The 22,194-nt window shown below is 44.4% G+C and overlaps 1 protein-coding gene across 1 annotated transcript in view; it reads left to right on the forward strand.

The window, feature by feature from the left end:
• Nucleotides 1-21,212, forward strand: part of TTYH3 (tweety family member 3) — a gene marked incomplete at its 5' end in the record, with an annotated part of 33,266 nt that extends 12,054 nt beyond the window's left edge. The window contains 8 exons of the mRNA XM_009083540.1: nt 118-193; nt 8,001-8,056; nt 9,350-9,442; nt 9,551-9,643; nt 10,371-10,507; nt 12,430-12,606; nt 13,501-13,576; nt 21,141-21,212. Of these exons, the coding sequence (XP_009081788.1) occupies nt 118-193; nt 8,001-8,056; nt 9,350-9,442; nt 9,551-9,643; nt 10,371-10,507; nt 12,430-12,606; nt 13,501-13,576; nt 21,141-21,212 (780 nt within the window). The remainder of the gene's footprint in view (nt 1-117; nt 194-8,000; nt 8,057-9,349; nt 9,443-9,550; nt 9,644-10,370; nt 10,508-12,429; nt 12,607-13,500; nt 13,577-21,140) is intronic.
• Between the last annotated feature and the right edge of the window lie 982 nt (nt 21,213-22,194).

A 22,194-nucleotide genomic window follows, 5' to 3' on the forward strand; every position in this document is an offset into this window, starting at 1 on the left:
TTCAGCATCTGAAACACCCCTAGAATAGAAGGTTCCCTGATGTTAACCTGGCTCAACTGCTCTTTGATATTGGCATGCTTTGATATTTCTTTTCCCTTTTGTCTTCTGTCTATCTAGGGCTCCAGTGATTTCTGTATCAACCCTGATGCTTATATCTCCAAAGTGGTTGAAGAGAATTCAGTGCTTAGTGCTGGTGAGTGCTGGGACTGGCTTTGGCACAAGGTTCTGTGGCTCCAGCTGTCACACAGGAGCATGGCAGTGGCTGAGAATTTTAGGCTGTCTTTGAAACAGAGGAGCTGGCATACAGAGGGAAAACAATGTGTGTGTGAAGCTCTGGAAAAACAGTGTTCTTCCCAAGGAGGCATTTATATCCTGGTCAGAAGTGCACATGTCTGTGTCAGAAGAGCCTTCAGAACCTTTCTTCTGCCTTGACCCTTATGTGGAAATATCTACTAAGATGAAACAACAGAAGTCCCTGGATTATTTTGCTTTAAATGTAGCACACTTGAGCCTTGTTCTCCTCTCTAAGTGACAGAACTGTGGCAATAGCACTGTGCTGTTTGAGTTGTCATTTTAAAAACTTGCTCTTGGGTCTGTATTCCTGAATCTAGAATACTTATTTTTGTATCTGTTATCAACAAATTTATATATAAATCTTTCTCTTCATGGTGACTATAAATAATAGGCTCTTTAGAGGGTAAGTGAATGGAAACTACCACAAAGAAGTATGAATTTCCCTTTCTATTATAAGTGAAGTATTGTGACTGCTTTGCTTATCCTGTACCACTTAAAGCAATATGCCTGATCACAGTGGCATCCAGCTGAAGCACTGATGGATTTGGTGTTTGTTGCTCCTAATTTAGACTGAAGTGGTTGGTGAGATGAAGGGTGCCTTCAATTTGAACCTCAGGGGGGCAAAAGTGGCATTCAGAGCTGTGGTTAACAAAAAAGTGATTGGGTGCCTGCCAGCAGAGATACTGTAAGTGCTGAAAAAGAGAAGTATTTTTAGGACTGAGTCTGCTGCTTAGTTAACAAAGTTTACTTTTTCCCCCTCTACTTTCCCTTCCCCGGTAGTTCCTCTGTGTAGTTCTGTGTATGATAAAACATTCTGCAACTTAAAATAAATAAAATATACTGAAATTTAGTTCAGGTATTAGGAAGAAGTTTTTTCTGTGAGGGTGGTGAGACACTGGCACAGGTTGCCCAGGGAGGCTGTGGCTGCCCCAGCCCTGGCAGTGTTCAAAGCCAGGTTGGATGAGCCTTGAGCAACCTGCTCTGGTGGGAGGTGTCCCTGCCCAGGGCAGGGCTTGGGGCTGGATGGTCTCTAAGGTCCATTCCAATCCCTTAACCTACTGTGATACTATGAAAGAAGCAGTGACACTGATTTGCAAAAGGAGCTACTTGCATTTTTCCTGGTTCTTATTTAGTGGAATCATAGAATCTTTGCTGTGTGTGCAGAAGCTCTTAGCGCATGGCTGTGTGCTTAGCCCAATGCTGTCTCTCACTGTACTGCTGGTAGGAGTTTAGGTATGAAGCTATGGCTAAAGATGCAGGGATTGAAAACAATGAAAACATTTCTGGCTGGAGGCTGAATTTAGTATAAAAGAGTATGTACAGGTTGATATTGCCACCCTACAGCTTATTTTTGGAATGCCTTATTTATTGGTTTCCTGGGAAGCAGATGATAGAGATAGGCAGCTCTCTTTGTAAAAAACAAATGCAGTGAGGGAAGAGGATGTGTGTTTAACATTGCACAAGATGAAAATCCTCTCTTGGCTGTGAAGCTGACAAAGGTACCAAGCTGATTTTCTTCTTGTTGAGGGAGGCAAATGGGTCAGTGAGGCCAAGGGGAAATATCTGATGCTAACGCCAATTGTGTGCTGTGATAATTTGGTAACCCAAATCAGCTCTGGAGTGTGTTTGGTAACAATTAGACTGACCCTGGGAAACTGAAGAAAGGCCTCTTTGTGCTACTTCTCCATTTCAGTTGTCCTTGTCTGCTTGGCTCCTGCAGTTCTGCGTTAATCAGTATCGCTCATTTGGAGGCTAACGGAGAGCGCAGGACTGACATTCTGTCCCTCCTGCTTCCCTCAGCAGGGACAGTCAGCTCCCCTGGGTGAAATCAGCCTCTGCTCTGGCAGCACTGCCAACTAGAACAGTTGTTAGGGCTCCATAAATAACAGTGAATGGGTCTAAGCGAAACGGTGAAGAGGAGGAAGAGCAGGTGTTGCCACAGGCTGGAGTTGGAAGGGTGGTCCTCTGTGGGTGGCTGGTGTGTCAGCTCCCTGCTGTTAGGCAGCCAGTTGAGTGTTCAGGAGTGCCTTTTCCTTTTTCCAGAAGGATATCACTCTTTTGAGCCTGGCATCGCACTAGGCAGCTGGTCGGGAGATGGTTGAATGTTCTGCCTTCCCATGTGGATTTTCCTTGCTGTGTCATAGTTTATGATCAGGAAGTTATAGATACAGCTCTTGGTCCCCAGTGTTGAGACCCTTCTGTGCACCTGAGTAGGAAGGAAAATCACAACATGAAGGCTGCAGTATGTAACTGTTCAATGGCACCTTAATCTGCTTTGTGATCAGTTGAGCCATCAAGAGTGATGATGAACTCAAGGAGACAGGGCAGGCAGCTGGGAGCTGGCAACAATGCTGTCCTCTTGGAGAAAGTTGTCCTGGTTCTACTGCATGGACTCTTTATACTCTTTGGTTTGCTGTCTCTGCTTTTTGGGTGATGTTCTTCAACATTAACAGCAGTATAGACAGGTGAGGCAGGGACACTTTGCTCCAGTTTCATCACAGTGTACCCAATCATGAATATTTCAATTCAGAAAAGAAGTCACTGAAAGGGAGTGTGAGTGGATGGAGAGGCTCAGGTGGATCATGGAAGAAAAATTCATGGGGAGTTACCATATACATAGGAATCACATTTGCCTTGGGAATCACTGGGCTGAGAGACTTGCCAAGGTATCTGTTTTGAGCCAGTGCTGGGGTATGGCATACTGGGCTAGGTGCTGCTATCTAATTTTAAAGATTTAAGATCCAAGGAGTAATCCCAAGAAGCTTGGTAGTGCTGGGTGAATTTTTCTCTTTAATCACTATTTTTAGTTGTTATGTTTAAATACAATGTATTGTAAGATTCCTTATGCTCTGGCATTCAGGCTAGGACTGAGTCATCAAGATTTGCATATTAGCAATGCTTTTTTGTTGGTGGTGGTTGTAGTTTTCACTGAAAAATAACTGTGTTGAGTACTGAGCAACCACTATGTTAATATTCCTGTTTATGTATTAATTGCTGTTTTCAAATCTAAATGGAATTAATGAAGCTGAGAATAATCTGATTAAGTGCATTATTATTGTCATGTTTTTAGCTAGAGAGATGTCCTTGTTTTGCAGATAAGATGTGCTGCATTGAAGAAATGATGGGGGGATAAAGGGGGGCCTAAGAACCTGATTGCAGGTTTCCTGGAGAAGGAAAGACTTCAATCATTTTGCAGAAGAGGCTGATACATGTGTCCAACTCACCCTGTATTCATTAAGTGAGATAAAGCCAATGGAGTTGAACAGTGGCTGTATAATCAGCTCCTGCTGCTAGTAAAAAGACTTGGTGCAGTCAAGATGTTTATTTTCAAAGCAGGAGGCCATCTTCTAGTCTCACTCTTTTTCATTGATATTATGTTATTATCAGATGACTTATGGCATAAAATTAAATAAAAAGGCACAATCTGTCTAAGCAACAGGAAGAACTTTCTCCAGATTTTCTCACTAGAAATCTGCATAGTGAACAGCCACTCACTTCATCTGAGAGAACTGGAAACCTCAGGGGATACTCAGTGGAACCTTTTACCTCCTGTGCAGCCAAGCTGGTGAGGTTGGATGCTGAGGCTTAGCTGCTCAGACCTAAGAAGAGAATATTCTTGTCGTGCCCAACCTCCTAATTGGCCTCTCACTAGTTCACTCTCATCTAAGAAACCCTGAGCTGAATGAACCAGAGGACTGACACCACTAACACCTCCCTTTCTTCTCAGGACCAAACCTCATGTGGGCCATGTGGTGGCTGCACAGTTATTAAGTGAGCTCAGAGAACACTGCAGAAAAGAGTTTGCCCAAAGAAGTGCTCTCCAGAGTCCTGCTGAGCTGATGTTGGCTTTGAGAAGCTGTTTTCCTTCATGGTTTCGTTGGACTCGTGATTAACAGAAAGCTTTGAGTGAAGGGCAAGTGGGATGGCTACAAGCTCTTTGCTTTCACCAAAGCTAGAGTTGGGGATATGAGAGAAATATAAATGTTATGCAGATATCTCCCTTTGCTGTCAGACTGGTGCCTTAGGGAAACAAAACTCCTGGTGGAGAACACATTACCTGGGCAAGAACTCCAGCCAAAAGAGTTGTCTTCCTTTGGCATCGCAGGTGATGTATTTCAGCTTTCTCTGATTGAGCCCACAGAGACTGGGCTCATCTGGGTGTATATGGAAAATGCAAACTGCTTCGAGAATCCTCGAGTAGATGAAGAAGGGCTGGGAAAAGCTGTTCTAGGTGTGGTGGGGATTTTATTATTTTTTTGAACTAGGATCTCTTTTTCTGATTGCTCTCTACAGACCTCCTCACTGCCTTTTGGCGGGTGCATAATGCCATTTTTGCATTTTGGCTGAGCTTTGAAGTGAGTAGTAAGTCTCCATGGTTGCAGAAGCAATAAGTAGCTCTAGCAGCTGAAGCTGTCTTTAGTAGGCAGCTCTACTTTCCTTTCTAGGAAAAACAGACTTTGCAAAAATAAAGCATTTTAGGTAGTTCTCTTCTTGCCTTCTGCTCCCACATTGCCTGTGCACCAAGAGAGTGGGCCAGGAGGATTGCTGCTAGCAGCAGCAGGCACAGGCAGCTGCAGAAGTGACCCTGCCTAACCCTTCTCCCATGCACTAGATTGCCTAAAGGCTGCCTTCAAAAATCAGATCGACCTTTAGGAATTTTCCTTGGGAGGAAAATGCATCAGGAAGATAATTATAGAAAGAAATTGCCTGGAGCTGTTAGCAAAGTGCAAATGATGGGTTATCATAGCTGTTTTCTAGACAGAAATGTGAGATTTGGTGTTGTACAGGATAGTTTTCACCAGGTTTAAGAGGTGAAGGTGCCTCCTGCTCTTTCCCCTGGTGGTATGGAGCCAGGGGACACAGTCCTCTTAGTTTCAGGCTTTGCAGCACAGAATCACCTTAAGGCACGATAGGCTTCACTACCTGTTGTAGCCTTGACTTTAAAGCACCACAGCTCACAGCACACTGGGTTCAGTGCAGGAGAAAGCTGCTCCTGATGGCTTTGCTGTTTTGGGAAGCATGTTTTATGTATGGAGTGTCACACTTGTCAGCTGCAAAGCCAGTGCTACCACAGTGAATCCCTGTTGATCCTGCCTTCCAGGGTGAAGCAAGGCAAGCACTTATTTCACTGTACTGCTTTTTGCTTCACTTGTAACCAGCAATCTTTATCCTGGGCTTACAAGCTGCAAACTATGATATCAGGAGCTCTCATCTCTAATCTGCCCACCAGGGATGATCCAGAAGACCTGCAAGAACCATTTCTAGAGCTCTGCATTAGCAGTATGTCATACAACTTACTGCAGTTATAAAGGTGATGTAAACTTGATACCACTGTGAGTGCCTAAGAGAAACTTCTAGTGGTTTGTTGGTTTAAAATAAATAGCTCCTTTGGGTCACCATGTGTGGGTTGCTGTCGCTATGCTGGTCTCTCACTGTGGTTGTGTTTTAATTCGTTTTCCTATAGCCATTGAGTATGATTTATGAGCCAGGAAGGAACAGCCCTTTCCTTGGCTCAGTCACTTCTGTGATCTGTCCAAAGTGAGGCACAGAGCAGTTCTTGCTGCCCTCCTATCTGCCCAGAATTTTGCTAATTACTGTTTAGAGGCTTGGCTGGGGAGGTGTAAGTCATCCCAGAGAAAGAGTCGGTGGGAGGGAGATGGAGCAGCTGGCAGAAGCTGCCCCAAAGTAGGCTAATGAATTATAAATAACAGCTGTCAGGTTGCATTGGCAGCAGGCAGGAGCTGACAGTCTGTGTTGTACCACTTGGTCTCCAGCGTGTTGGCTTGCCGAAAGGTGCATTCAATATTTATGGGAAGCATGGCAGAGTCAGGATACAGTCAGGTCTGCTTCCTTCACAGCTCCACTCGCTTCTGGTTGTGCCTTTTACTGATTCCTGAGTTGGGACTCATCAGAATAGCTTTGCATCCTGGAATATGCATTACTAAAAGTCACAGACAGAAGATTAAAAAGAATGGAGGAAAATGCTAGTCGAGGGGGAAATGCAGAGGGTCTGTGTGTTTTGGAGCTTTTGTAGTCTTTACCAAGCCGATGCCACCCTTGATTTTGCTGAGCTGGCACACTCGTGCTTCTGAAGAGCAGCAATAAATGTTTGAGAAATAATCTAGAGGTATTTGAATGATGAAGTCTTTCAGAGCTCCCTTCCTCGATAGCATTCCTGAGAATGGCAGGGAAAGCCTGATATTTGTAATCTGTGTGTGCTGGCATTGATGGAGTATTGTAGAGGGCTCATGAGGGCACTGGGCTGGTTTTGCACACATCTGAATGAGGAGGAATACAACTGTGTCTTCGAGCCTGGAAATAAATGACACTGCTAGGAGGGCACAGGAACATTCTAATCTGGAAGTTTATGAGCAGGTCTTCAATGTACTGTTGTTAGTGGTAGAGCTGCTTGGTATTAAGACTAACTTTTGGGATGTTGCCAGCAAATGATCTGAGGTCCCTTGAACAGATAACATCTTGCTGTTGTCCTAATGCATGGTAAGAGCTTGCTTGCCTGATCAAGTCTGCAGTATTGACTCTACAGAAAATACCTTTTTTGCCTAAGTCAGTAGAAGGATGAAAACAAATGACATGCACTCTTTTAGTGAAAGTAGAGTTAAATCCAGCAGGAAATAGACTATTTACTTATTCATCCCTAATGCATGTCAGAAAGACAAGAACTTGTTGTCTTCTATCCATTTCCTCTCTTTCTTTCAAAGTGATCCTGTTTTGAAGAAATTATATTAGTCAAAGTTATGATTTTCTTCAATTAGGAGGATTTTATTATGCTCTTCTCCAGAACATGCCCTAAACCCAGTGTCTGCTTCAACATGACAGAAGAGTCCCCAATTGTGAAGGTTGTCTTTACCTTTTGTTCTTTCAAGTGGAGTGTTGCACATTATGTAGGATCATGGGGTGTGTATGCACCTCCTGTTTGATCTGGTTCTGATCAGTTTGAATTGTTTCTGACTGGTTTGATCTACGTTTGACAGTTTTGGACTAGTTTGAACTGTTTTCAACTGGTTTAATGTGGTTTGGACTTGTTTGTTTTGGTTTTAACTGATTTGGCTCAGTTTAATCTGGTTTGAACTGGCTGGATCTGGTTTCACTTGGTTCAAAGTGGCTGGATCTCCTTTGATCCATCATGACACTCTGAAAAAATGTCTCAGCAAACCCTGTGCACTGCTCTGGGTCGAGCTCTGAGCTGGGAGCTGAACTGATTGAGAGCTGAGGTGTCTCTTTGCTGGGTGCCCGAGGTAGATGTCCTTGATTGCTTTCAGTGGCACATAGAAGTTGCAGAAATTAAGCATCCAGTTGGATTTATTCTAGACTGATGTTTTGTCTTAGGTTTGTACAGTGGACAGTGCTGACTTCTGAATAAAACTTTTTGTGTGTTTCATGTAACTTTTTAAGTGGAGCAGCCCCAGTGGCTTTCAGTTAAAAACAAAAAACTAAAACAAAAAACCAAACCAATAAAGAAAAGCAAACAGATCTTTCTTTTGTCCCCAAAGGCAGTTTACATCCCTTTTTCTAGTGCCATCTATGTGCTGTAATCCTGCATGGAGAGAGGGAACTGATTGCATTTATATTGCATTTTCATTTTGTGCATTGCTTTCAGAACTGAACAACTCCCTCGTGGTAGTTGTAAAGTACTACAGAGCTGAACGATGGATCTAACATGACTTTCCTCTCTTCTGTCTTCATAGATATTCTCCGCTATTATATGACCTGTAGTATTGGATACCCCAACCCTTTCCAGCAGGTGAGTGTGAGCATCCTAACTCCCTTCACCCCTGGCTCTTGTTGTCCTGCAGGGTGTAGGTTAAGTGCTTTGGATGCCAGCATGCAGCAGGTTACAGGGTGTTTGCTTTAGGGAGCACTCCAGCTGCTGGTAAAGCTTTGGTAGCTACTTCCCAGCTGTGCAGGAGGTGGCACTGTGATTTAGTGAGGAGTTTTTTCCAGCTTCATCACTACCTGCACAGCTTCAGGTCCAGGATGCCCCCTTGGAGGGGCCTGTGTATAATGTGGAGAGGGCCATGGCTTTGTTTGTGGTATCTCTGCTTAGATGGCACTTGTGTAAGAGGAGCAATGTGGAGACAGAGCACCCACAATTAATGCCAGGGTGGGAAACCTCATACCTCCTGCCTTCAATCTCTTCTCAAAGGTTCTTTTGAGTTAAGCAGTGGCAACACTCCACTCCCAAAACACAGCCACTTCTGTGGGTGAGAGTGGTTTTCACATATGCCTCTTTAATCCCTTGGATGTTGAAGGATTTGTATCCTGAAGTATGAATGTGAGTCATTATTCTTTTGTGTGGGAGCTGAAGAACAGCACCTGGGCCCATCCCAAACTTGGTTGTGTTGTATCAGAGGCCAGAATGAGCCCACACCACCTACCATTTGGCAGACACCAGCTGCTTTACCATTTATATTTAGGATTTTTTTAAAGTCTTGTCTTCCTCTGTTTTAAAGGGTGGGGTAAGAACACTTCAGGCTGTGGTATGATGCACCTTTGCCATCTGTTGCATTTCTGGTTGCTCCATATACTCTCTGACATGCTATTGCATGTGAAATTCCCATGGATGCTTTAGTGGGATGTGAAGGCTGCACCCTAATACAAACAATTTCTAGGGTTAACATTAAATCTTTCTCTTCCATGTGATTTAGTAAAAAAATCCAACTGTGTTCTGTGGTGAGAACTTGAGTGCTTTGTGTCTTTTCTTTCTCCTTCCCCTCTGTCCTAGAGCCAGTCCCAGCTGTGTTTTGTGTCCCAGTTTTTGTGTATGTATTTTGTTCTTTGTTGTTGGGGGTTTTTTTTCCCTTCTGGTCCTTCCCTTCCTCTCTTCTTTCTGTCTGTACTTCTTCCAGTTTGGTAAAAGTCAAACTTAACCCTATCACAGCTGTATCATCCATGTCAGATGAGACATCTTTAACTTGTGACATTTGTATAGATGATGCTTCAGTTTTGGAGAAGTAAGATTTCAGTCTTTTTTCAAGAGTTCTGTTGGTGCATGAGGCCTGAACTGCTGAAACATTGCATGTTTTGTGTTGAGCAGAAGCTGTCAGCAAGTCACAAGGCTCTGGTAGAGATGCAGGATGATGTTGTGGAACTCATGAGGTCAGCAAGCAAAGAGCACCCCACCTCCAAGGTAACTCTCCTCAGTTTGCTCTCCATGTCCTTTCTGACTTTCCTCAAGCTTGTACAAAGCCCAAGATAAGCCATTTCTTTGCAGTAATCACTAGCTTGTTGCTTACAGGAGTACCTTGCTCGGGTCCAGGAGGTTTTGAATTCAACAGAGGTCAACTTGCAGCAGCTGACAGCTTTGGTAGACTGTCGGAGCCTGCATTTGGTGAGCTGAGAAAGAACAAAGGGGCTGCAGAACCTGTAGCCTACTGATTACTTGGGAGTTTCAAATGTCTTGTGTGCCAGAACAGTTTACAACAGCTTTATACTGATTGACTCCAGCAGGAAGGGGAATAAGAATTTGGATCAAGTTAGCTTTCTGATTAAAGATCAACATAGGAAACTAGATGTATGCCTTTATATATCTCCAAACTGCACCCATAAGGTTTAAGGGACCTTCAAGTTTGGGTTTTCTTGTCTATAGCACATAACTTGACTTTCCCATAGAGTGGAATGACTTAGAGCTGCAGTACAGCAAGGCCTAGCTGTTGTCCTCACTGTGTCTCTGAAGGCAGAGACACAGACAGTCCATGCTTGTGTTCTTGGGCATGGGACACAGTGAGGGAGCAAAGAGGCTTAATGAAAAATGTGGTATCTTCAATTGGGTCATTAAGCTTGGCTTGGCTTTTTTTTTCCTCCCTCTTAAAGTCTTGTTGTGTCGGATTGAAAATATTTCCATGCCTAAATCCAAGCTGGGCTTTGTGATGGGAAATAACGGTTAGATCAGTTATAAAAACCACTTGAGGTCCCTGAAATTTAAATAGAAATATGCTCTGGAAAAGGGACTGTGACCTCTATAAGTTGTTTCAGAGAATGTAGTCTGGAGAAAGGCTTTTGAGTTAGAGCTCAATGTTAACTGTTTGGTGACCAGGAAACTGTTCCTCTCTCTGCAGGATTACGTCCAGGCTTTGACAGGCTTTTGCTATGATGGAGTGGAAGGCCTCATCTACCTGGTTCTCTTCTCCTTTGTCACAGCCCTCATGTTCAGTTCCATTGTCTGCAGTATCCCACACACTTGGCAGCAAAAGAGGTATAGAGAAGATTTAGATCCTGTAGCATTATAGAGCTCTTTCCCAATGGCTATTGGATTTGTGCCCATGAGCATATGGAGCTCATTCCCATTTGATCCCAGGAGTGTGAGGGATGAGACTTTATAAGCACAGGTCTAACAAAAAAAAATTGTTGCCTTTTGCTCTGGCTGTGGTTAATACTAACATCTGCACCTTGTTGCACTGGAATATTCTGTGTGCAGAGTATTCAGTACACTCTAGGACTATGAGTCAAGGGAGAGATGAATGATTATAGCTGTAATATAGAGGTAATGCCTGAACTATTGCCATCTCTGTAAAATACATGTTCCCTTGCATTGCTTTAAGGCATTTGTTCTAGTATGGGGAAGAGAATTGGAATGAGAAGCAGTTTACACGTGCCTTTCTAGCTTTGCTCATGCTGGGGGGACTGCCTTGCATAGATAATGGGAACCAGGAGCTATCTTGTTGGCAATAGCATGGGCAGGTGAGACACTTGTAAATTGGTACAATTACAATGGTAACCAGGTTGATCAGTAAGTCTTTAGCAAACCTTTGCTCCACTGACTGGCAGCTGCAGGATGTGCAGCTGTTAAAGTAGCATTGAGTTTTCTGTTCTTGCAGAAGAGCAGTAGACTGCAGCAAATTCTCTTTTGTGGTCCTGATTTTTGAGGTCTAAGCCCAGGCTTAAGGTTCAAAGTAAAATGGAATGTCCAGAACAATAGCAGGAAGCCAGAGCTGGCCAAGCCTGCAGTGCCCACGGAGAAGTGGCCCTGGGAAGTGCGTCAGAATAGCACTTGAGAAAATGGCTGGTTTCCTCACCTTCCACATGCAGCTGCAGAGACACCACCAAGAAGAATGGCAGTCTGCCTGTTTGAAGGAGAAAGGTTTACCCAGTGGCATCTCTTGTGTTCCCTGCCCCGCCAACCCCTCAGCAGCTCAGGCTGCTGCTGTGAACTGAAGAGTGCCCTCTTGCATCCCCTGGAGCACCATTTCTCCCTCTGCCTCCCTCTGGGAGGTGGAGGATGTCATACTTCCTTGCCTGTAAGAGCCTGTACAGGCAGCAGTTCCCCGATCTTCAGTGCCACCGTGTGGTACAGAAGCTGCAGGTGATGTTTGGGATGTTCTAGTGATGTCCATGCTGTCTCCTCTGTAGAACCTTTTACTACCTTTGTCAAGCATGGATAAAATATTTCAAACCTTTGTACTTCATCCCATAATTAGGGAGGTAAGATAGCAAGGTATGTTATGTAGGAGGAGCAAGAAAATACAATGGGAATGAGGGAAGGATCCAGCTGGCAAAGGGTTCTGCTCTGTATTAAAGTTGTTGTAAAATCCTGGCATTTTTTGAGAGGATAAAGCCTTTAGACACAAATTTTACAATTTAGTCTCTGTAAAGACTTCTGTGATTTTGCTAGAAGCTGAAGCAGATCGTTTACAACCAGAATGGGAGTTCAGGGAAGTCTAGAGACTTATGCTTAAAAGCTCTTTGGACATGGCCACAAGAAATGGAAGGACAGATTGGAGTTTTGAAGGATGATTTCTGTGGGGTGCATGGCACTACATCCCCACTGCCTCTCTTGGTTGTTTTTTAAAGTGCTGTGTATTTTGTGATGTGTGTCCATCCTCTGGTTGTACCACTGGGCAGTTGCAGCACTGTGCTGTCTGCCAAGCCCTGAGAGAAGACCATAGGGAGGCTGTAGGGGATCATGCAGAGTACAAGTCCAGATGGGATCTGTGGGAGGTCTGAGTCACTGTGGTGTAGGCTGTGTTTGACACCACCACCCTGAGGCATCCCAAATGGGTATGAATGTGGAGGTGTGGAAGATGGTTGGGAGGTTCCTAGGATTACCATGGTTTCCTGCAAACCCCACATGTGGGGTAATTGTAGGGTTCTAGGAGGAACTCTTTCTCCTTCTTGCAGAGGCTCAGATGATGATGGGGAAGACGAATCAGCTGCTCAAGGGAGCAGACAGACACACGATAATCTGTACAGAGTGCACATGCCCAGCCTCTATAGCTGTGGGAGTAGTTATGGCAGTGAGACCAGCATTCCAGCAGCAGCACACACAGTCAGCAATGCTCCTGTCACGGAGTACATGTGAGTATCCTAACAAGAAGCTTGTCCAGGTTGCTTCACTCTGGTTTGTGTTGTTACAAGTGTTGAGAGGTTGGTACTTCTGACCAAGCAGTAGAAAGCGATGAAGGATCTTGTCCCAAGTGTCCAAAGGCATATTTTCTGATGGGCATCTACTGGGAGAAGGGAATAGCTTAAAAGTGCTGCAGTAGAAAGAGTATTATTAGGCAGCATGCTCCAAAATGGAACAGCTTTGTGCTCCAGAAATCTGTCTAGAGAAAAGAAGTAGGAAGGTATTGTCTGGGCACCTTGTTACACAATGATTCTCATCACCAGAAGAATTAATTCTTCAGGCAGAGCACTCTTGCCAGAAGATTTTAAGCCTCCCAAGAGGCTGAGAGCCAAGACAAAACCTGCAGGCTCTGCCCTTCTACAGTATTCGCACTCAGATCTGACATCTGTTGCAGTTTGAAGCTACCTAGTCCAAGTGGGATCTTGAGAGCTTTCTCCAGAAGTGCCTAACCCTGATCACACTTGGACTACCCTCAGGGCCCATCTTTTTTGGGGGGCTGGTATATCATTTCTTTCACCCCCTTAGATTTTGTCCTTATTTTAGCTCCATTTCTGCAGCTTGGCACTTCTGATGCTGCAGGGAAGTAGATTTTCACACTGGCCTATTTTTAAATCACTTAACATGTTTCAATGTGGACCCTTCTAAGTAAGTGTGTAAAGCTAGTGAGGAAAATGATGAAGTTTTGTGCCCTTGTCTGAAAAGGCTGTAAGAACTGCTTAGAGGGAGACTGAGCTGATAGAGTAGTTCTGGGGGTGCATGTGCTCTGTCCCATGTTACCATCAGAGACCTTCCCCAGAGCAGCATGGCACATTTCCCCTGTTACCATGTGTGTCTTCCTTTCCTAGGAGCCAGAATGCAAATTTCCAGAACCCCCGTTGCGAGAATACCCCGCTCATTGGCCGGGAGTCCCCACCTCCCTCAGTAAGTCTCTCTTTACTGCTCCTCTCTGCTCCAGCAACTTTGGGGAACACACGTTTGCCACTCCTGTGTGCTCTCAAGGGAGCTGATTGTGCAGCCAAGCACAGGATCCGGCCCATAAATGGCAGCAGCTTGAACAGGCAAGCCATGCCTCAGCTGCCATGGAGAATAAAACCCTGCTATGCTACTTTGAATATTGCACATAAAAAGAATAAATCTCAATCGTTAATTAACACTGGTAATCCTATGGGCCCAGTCCTGCCACCACTGAAGTGCATGAGTATCTTGATGGGTGACTTCAGCAGAATGATTCACTTGCATGCAGTGTACTTGCTATCTGTGGCCTTGGTTCCTCAAGTTTAAAAAGAAGCTTGTTAAAACTGTAAATTCAGAGTTATTGCTGAACCTCTCTCCTTAATCTGCCCTAAAGAGATGGTAGGATGAAACCTGTATTATTTTTTTTTTAGTTTTATTTTTTAAATCTTTCTTTCACAACTGTTTTACTTTCTTTAGAATCTATTTTTGTATTTAATTTCCTAGAGAGGAAAAAAAAAAGAAACTTTCATGGAAGGTTTTGGTATTTGGACTGGCCTGATAGCCATATCTGTATGCTGGGTAAAACATGGGCTTGCCTTCATGTCTGTGTAAGAACTAGATGAATCTTCACTGGATCTTGTAAGCCTTACTTACAGCAGAACTTGGAGAACATGCCATCGCAGTGCTCACTAACTTGGTGGTGTGATTACAGAGGATGAGTAGTAGCATGCTTAATGATCAACCAGTCTTCAGGTATAGGTAAAGAAAATACACTCTGTGGTGCATGGCTCAAATTCATGGGAAGGGGAGGAAGAGAAAGTTGGAGGATGAAGGAGTAGGAATTGTGGTCGAAAAGAGGGCATCACACTTATGGTTTCACTTCAAGAGGACCAGTTCATCTTGCTGTAGAGAAAATGTAAATGTGAAGAGTTGATCCTTGTGTCTGTCCTTGACCAGACCTCTTTCACCCTTCACAAAGAGGTGTCCTGATCCCTGGTGGTACTCTGATCGCGTTATCCGCTCTCAGCAACGAGGTGGTCCTCAGGAGAAGAGCTGAAGTGCTGCACACAGTACAGTGTGGCACATACTGTACCGCTGGCGTTTCCTGTGGTGGAAGGGCATTGTCCCTCTGGTACTGCCAAGACAGATGTTCGTTCAGTGTCCTGCTTCCCCTTGCCCTACAGCTCTTCTGCTTCAGAGAAAGCACACTCCTTTCCACAGGGGCTGTAGTTATGCAAGAAGTTCCCTGGTTCTTCAGCAGCTATTTGTGTTAAGACCCTGAGGGGGCATCTGGTGCCTTAGGCTGGTTTCTGAGAGTAGATGAAGATATTTTTTCAGAGTAACTTGACTCAGCAGCCACCAGTTTGGGCTATAGGGAAGTACAGAAGCTAGGGAGGAGGATAATGCAGCATTGCATCTATAGGCAAGGGCGTTTCTCCCAAGATGAGGCAAGGAACAGCCTATAGGATAAATGTGTTTCCTGGAGGGATGTAGTAGACAGGCAGTGGAGAGAAGAAAACTGCTGTCTACTCTACTGGCAGGCAGCAGGGAAAGGCTTTTCTGGGATTTTTGTATTTGCAGCTCTCCATAGCAGGTGGCTGAGACTACTGAGACAGAAGAAATTGTAACTTTTCGTAGCAAATTGTCTGTGGGAGGAGAGAGATGAAAAGGGAATACCAATGCACATGTCCCTGCCTCTTTCTGGGAGGGAGGAGAGAGGAATATCCATCCAAGTAGGTTATGTCCAGTGGGTGAATAGAGCTGACTTATTCCATTTGGCTTTCTGTGAACAGATGGTGAAAACTAAGATGTGATGATCCTGCTGCATTGTTTGTCCGTTACTTTTCCTGGCTTTTTGTTTGTTTGTTTGTGTTTTTCCTTCTCTCATTCCTTCTGTTTTCTCCTTCTTGCCACAGGGATATATTCCCGTAGGGTTGTAGAGCCCACCTTGTCACTGACACACACCACAGCGTTTCACTTGCTTGCACTGTGTTTTTCATGCACGTTGAGGCTGCACTCTCTTTTTCTCTCTCTTTCTTGCGTCATCACAGTTGTATTTGGCTGCCATGGACAGTAGCAGCCATATGAGCTGGCAGCTTAAGCCCTCGGACAGTGCACGGACATACTGGTAACAACGCCCGCAAATGGAACAGGTACTGGAAAAAAGGTCCTTCTTGCTCAACCCCTTCTCCACTCCCAACCACTCCCTTCATCCCTGCACTGTTTATCCCAGGCCAGTGCCTTTTATTTCTTCACATTCCTTCCCTCTGCACCTCCCACCCCATTCCCTCCTGCCAGGGGTTAAAATTAAAGTCCATTTTGGCTCTGGTGCAGACTCAAGGAGCAGGATCAACCTTCCAGAGGCTTCTGGTGCACATTGTGAGGGTTACAGGCACCCAGTGCCTCACAAAAGCTAACTTGCAGCAGCTTCAGCTCAGAGTCCACACTTGAGAACAGCTTGAACACTTAGTACTGAGTGCTGCCCAAACGTACAGCTACTCTTGCACTTCAAATGCAGAAGAGAATTTCTCCCATCACATTTTCCCGAAGTAAAGAGAACCAATCTAGCAGCTTTCCAGTCAGGACTGGTTGCCTTAATTCAGCTTTTGGCTTCCCTTGAGCCTCACTGCTGTTCTGTTTGTGCTGACTGGTCATAACAGCATGTGCCCGAAGCCACCGATACTGACCTGCCACAAGCCTTTAGCTCATTTGTAGGATTTTTAATTAGCTGAAAGATCCTGGCTGGTATTGGTGGCCTGTCCTGAAGAGTTCATTGCCTGTCAGATCTGTATGCAGCTTCTCCTTTTATCCTGGCATTGAAAGTCAGAAAGGAGCCAGTTTAAAAAACCTGAATTTCCCTGAGGGTCCAGACATAATCACTAAGATCTGTTTCATTCTGTTTCAAAACCTTTTACTGTTTTGTTTGTTCTATGTGTGTCCACATCATCCCATTCATGTCCCACAGGCTCTCCTAGTACCATTTCACTGTCTGAATTCCTCATGGGCTGTAGTTGCTGATGTTCTCCAAGACAGCCAGTGTTTCTTCCCTCACAGGGGTCCATGGCAAAGCCACATGCCTACAGAAAGAGTAGGTGGTCTGCATTTTGTGGGGTTTTTTAGCTTGGTTAAATATAGGGTGTAATTAGATCTACTAGACAACTCCCCTGGTGTGAAGGACAGTGCTCCTTCAAGGGAACTACAGTCACACAGTAACTGGAAGGTGTTGATTCCAGCTGAAATGAGGAGCCTGTTGCTTTTGGCTCGTGCAGTCAATGACGCGTCTCTTGCATTCTTTTCCTAGAAATACATGTCCATAAAGCTGCTGTTCCTTCTTCGCTGCTGTTCTTGTTGGGACTTTGTCAGCCTTGCCTTGGATTCCTTTCTGTCATGTTGGTGCTTGGTCTGCATCCTTGCTGCCTCTTGCTGCCTGCCTGCCTGCCTTGTGACCTGCTGGGAAGGGCTGTCCACATCGGGTGTCTTGATGTCCTCTGCCATGGTGCATGAATGCAAACAACCTTGTCTTGAAGCATGGTGCTAGCACCCTTGAAGGGGTCACACAGCTTTCTTCACTCTTAAGTCTTGCTAAGTCTGCTCTTGGGCCTCAGCTCATGGTGGGGTTTCTGCTTTTTGGTTTCTGTAGGTGGTGGTGTAGCAATGGATCTATTCCATGAAATAAAATATTGCTTGGGGTGGGGGGGAAATTCTAGTGCCTTCATTCTGGACTTGAAATCTCTGGGCTGAAACATGACCTGATCCCAGTCTGCACTGTCTTCTGTTTATCTATGGTCCCACCCGAGCTTAATGTGGCTGTCTGCAGGGCTATGGAAGAGGCATTGCATTCTTTTCAAGGCTTCAAAAACAAACAAAACAAACAGGACTTCTGTTCTTTTCACTTGTAAAACTTAAGTCCCTTTGAATTCAGATCCCACTGGCTGGAATTAGCTGTTTCCCTGCATCTTGTACCTCCCATACATAATAATACCAAACCCTGTGTGTTTACTGTGCTCTAGCTATTTGAGATCAACCTTTCAGACCTTGAATCCAGAAGCTTTGGGCTCTATTGGATTACCTGAATAGCTCTGGCAGGAAATCAAAGTGAGGGTAGCTCAAGAGAGATATGTGTGGGTTTTTAACCACAAATAGTAACTGGTTTGTACTCAGAGTCGTGGTTTCGTATGGTAAGTGATCTTTCAGCATAGCTTAGTTAGCTGTGAAGTACTCATAGTCTGCAAAGTTCACAGGAGTCAGTAGAATTTATGGCCTCTAAAATGAGCTGATTATTCCCTTAAATTATTTTTTTTTGCAACCAATGATTCCTTTGTACTCAGGCTATATGTGTTAAGCATCTAACTAGTATGTGCTGGCAAACCATACCTATAAAAGTTTATACCCTCAACAAGGCTCAATGTGAAGGGAGAAGCTTTCATTTTCTTTGGAGAAATACAAAAATAAACTTGTGTGCAATCAGCTGTGTTTGTCCTAGCTGACTGGTAAGTGACTGAGAGGTGTGCTGTGTTGAACAGCACAAGCCACCAGCAGAAATGGTAACAAGAAGTCTTTCAGGTGCCCTTTTTAGGGAAGCTGACAGTGAGGTGAAGGTATGGGTTGAAACTTGTCCTCTGTGCTGTTTGTGAAAGGGTAAAGGAGGCTGTATAGGCACATGGGTGAGAGTGCTGGAAGAATGACTGCATTGTGCATGTTCTTTAACCTTCTATGAAAGCTCCTCTTTAAAGGAAACTAAATGCAACTGTGTACCTTGTAGCTGTATACCTCAGAGTGGAGTCTGAGACCTAGGTCTGAACTGTGCTCAGGCTTTTTGTCTTTAGAATTACTTTTTTAAGGAGATAAAGACAGTGATTTTTATTAAAGGAACTGAAGACTTAATTATTTTAACTACGGATAATATAGTTTGGTTTCATATCCAGACTAGCAAGTGACTGCTGATACATCTTCATCTGCTGGCCTGTCCAGATGTTGGGATCTGTGTGTTCCACAGTATCTTTCCTCTGCTTCCCAGCAGAGGATGCACTGAAGGACTTGGAGAAGGACTATTGTCATCAGCATGTGGAGCAAAGCATTTGTACCTGGAGGCTAATGCCATGACTGGAGATCAGTGCACGCTGATAGAGCTGTGCTGGTGGAGAGGTGCACAGTAAAGTGTTAGCTCTCTGCTTCCAGGTTTCAATCATACTTACCATGGTCATTGAAAATACACTTAGCAGAGTAACTGGTCCAAACTGTAATTGGAAAAAGTACAAAGGTGCAAAAATCCTGAGTTAAGGAGAGAACATCAGCCCTAACTCTGACTACTCTGAGTCTTGATTTGTTCCTTGTGGTGGATTTGCAGGTAGGTTTGAATGTAAAGTGTTCTCTGCTTGACTGTCCAGATCTCCTGATTACTTTGCTTTAGTAACACTTAAAAACTGTGGGGTCTTTTCTTGGTGGAGGAAGGAGGGAATTCTTTTCAACTTCTCCCTCTGTGATAAGTGCACTTTGTACATCCTCAAGATGCAATTCATCAAGTGGCCCTTCTTGATTTTAATGCTCTAAAGAAAGCTGATGTTGCATGTTGTGTGCTGAACCTATATGACTTGTCCAGAAAGATGCACAATAACCTTCCATGATCTGAGATTAATTTTTCTAGGTACTTCTTACAAAATCTTAGCACGTGGAACAGTTCTCTGTTCATAACCATCTCCTATCGTGTCACCATATAGAATGCAAATGGAAAATGAGCATTCAAATGCATTTTTCCTTTCAAGACCCTCTTCTTAGCCTGATATTTGACTGGTAATTTCAGCATTGCACTGCCTGAAACATGCCCTACTTACTCTGTGAGAAGGTTCTTTGACTGCCAAGCCTCTCTGAGCTTGTTGGGTTAGTCTCATATGTTTAACAATGCCCTAAACTTTATTTCTGAAACAGTAATCACATTTAATAAGCTGTATAGAATATAGTCCTTAAAGTGGCTCAGCTTGGTATTTTCTATCTCTTGCCCTCTCACTGACAAAAAAATACATCTTAGAAAGAACAGATGTACCTTTTGTCTTCTAAATATAGATGCCATTTCTGGGCCAGAGTTTTATATTAAGATCCACGTTCTGTAGAAAGTTTTCCAATTATGGAAGACACTAAAAGCTGAGTGTGCAAATAAGCCACAGGTGTCTTCATCTTGTGCTGATGGGATCAGCTCTGCCAAAAGAGCAGTTTCTCTCTTCTATTGTGCAGAGGTTCAGCCCAGGTCAGTCTTTGAAGGAAAACTGATAAAATACTGTTAATTCTCTGAAAACCCCTATGGACAGCTGAGCTTTTGAGAGCCTAAAAGATGCCTCATAATGTTCTTTCCCAGTGGGCAAGATAAATCATACCTCCTGGTGTGGAACTGCCTTTCAGTTGTCTCTTTGCCAGCTTAACTGGCTATTTTATGTGGTTCAGTTTAAAAGGTGATAAAAAGTCAGTATGCTGAAGAGCACTCTTGGGAAGTAAGCTGTGGATAGAATTATTCAAGCTCCAGCAGGTATAAAAGGAGGAATAAAATGTCTGTCCTCATTGCTTGGTTGTTAGTATCATGGTATCAGAACCCCAGAAACAGTAATGTGGTCACGATGAAGACATTGAACACATTGGTATAAAGAGGCAAAGTCTTTTGTTCTTACTGCTGGATATTATTTACATGCTTTTCAGCTCATTATTCAAAGCTGAATGACATATGTTTCCTCAGTAGCTTCTGAGAGCTGTTTTGAATTACCTTGCTTAGAATAAAAAAGAATAAGAACACCACCACCCCCAGACCAAAACAACCTCTCATCTTTCTGACTTGTCCTTCTCACCCCCACACTGGAGTCTGGACTGCTGCGTCACAGTGCACAGGTTGGATCCTGAGCCACAGTAGATTGTTATCCATCTGATAACTGTTAGCTAATATCATCCTGTTTCCAGCCTGGCAGGGTCTGTTCTTTCTTGGGCATAAATTGTTCAGAGATTTGTTCTTCCACACTGTTCTTTCAAGCTGCCCATGTGTGACACATGCAGTCTTCTGGTGCCCTCATTGCCATAAAATGCAATGTGAAAGTTTAGTGAGCACCTGTTTTCTTTTCAACCTCCTTTTCTGGCATGGTTGAAAGCAGTAATGACTAAGAGAGGAAGAAGGTGTGAGGTGGGTTTTTACATCTGCATCATTCCCATATCCCTCTCTTCTCCCAAGCAATGAATGTCATATTTTAACTTCGTGACTACTGAATGTCCTTCTCTGTAGAGAGTTTGGATAAATCACTAGCCCATCTGCACTGACCTGGCAGTCAGCATCCTCACAGCAGGCTGACAGAAGGGTACTCAGAGTGGACTATGCAGTGACTTGAGAAACTTTCCTTGTAAGACTGAGCCAGCAGCTCCTTGCTGTGCTCACTGTAACTACAGACCGTTTTGTGCTGGGAGGTGGTAGAAATCTGTGGTTCAGTCTTTACATTAGTCATTCTGACTTACTTTTTTGTTTGTTTTGTTTTGTTTTTTTCTTTGTCTTTTCTTCCTCCAGTACACCTCCAGCATGAGAGCCAAATACCTCGCCACCAACCAACCTCGTCCAGATGCTGGCAGTGTGCATTAAAATGAAAAAGCAAAAGCAGAAAAAACAAACCCCACATGTGCAGTCAGACTAAACAATGTGCCAACTGCTGTGCCCCTGTGCTGTCCTCGTACAACAATCCTGCTGTTCTGCCCAAAATCCAGTGCAGCTCCTTCTGTTTCTCCAGTCCAAACCATCCCTCCAACCTGGTACTTGCCCGCTGGAGTGGAAGCTCCTTTTGAATTTAAGCCTTCACCTTGTTGTACCTGATGTGCAAGAGAGCAAGCATGTGCAGGCAAACAACTGAGAGCACCTGGGCAAGAAGCTGGGTCCACCGGCCCACAGGCCAACGTACTAGAATAGCCTGTCAGAAACAGTTGGTGAATATCTTCTGCCTCCTTTTTTCCCCCCCTTCTGTTCCCAGAGGGACTTGGTGAAAGAGGGTGGTAGATGTTCTTCACTTCTGCAGTGGGACCAGCAGCCTGTCAAACACTGAAGAAGCAGAGGCTCAGTGCCTGTGACTAGTGTGCAACGAGGGAATGCTGAGGGAGTCAATGCACGGCACAGCATCTCGGTGAGAGTCCTCTGCTCCACTGCCCTGTGGGAGGGAGGAGGGAAACTCCTGCCTCATGGTGTCACTGCATATCCACTGGAATCGGCTCTTCTAGAGCAAACCATTTCACTACCCTGGTTAACTTTTTTTTTTGTTTAAGAATCCTTTGAGAAAATGCCTTTTTCTTTCCCACTCTGTCTAGTGTGTGAATTCTTGAGGAGGAGCAGAGGGGCCCAGCACCAGTCAGCTACCCTGTCCTTTGCTCTGAACCTGACCTCTCTGCTCCATCAGGGAAGCCCAGGTACTTGCAGATGGCATTCTGGGTGCTGCCTTTACGAGGCTGACACACAGATCAAAGAGGAGCCAGCCACCCACTTGGTGCCAAATTTTTCCAGGGAAAGACTTGTAAGACTTTATGGGGGGTATTTTTGCACTAAAGAGTTTTGGCTCTCTGATGCTAGATCTAATGGG

This window comes from Acanthisitta chloris, unplaced genomic scaffold, assembly GCF_000695815.1.
Source record: "Acanthisitta chloris isolate BGI_N310 unplaced genomic scaffold, ASM69581v1 scaffold14591, whole genome shotgun sequence".
NCBI lineage: Eukaryota > Metazoa > Chordata > Aves > Passeriformes > Acanthisittidae > Acanthisitta > Acanthisitta chloris.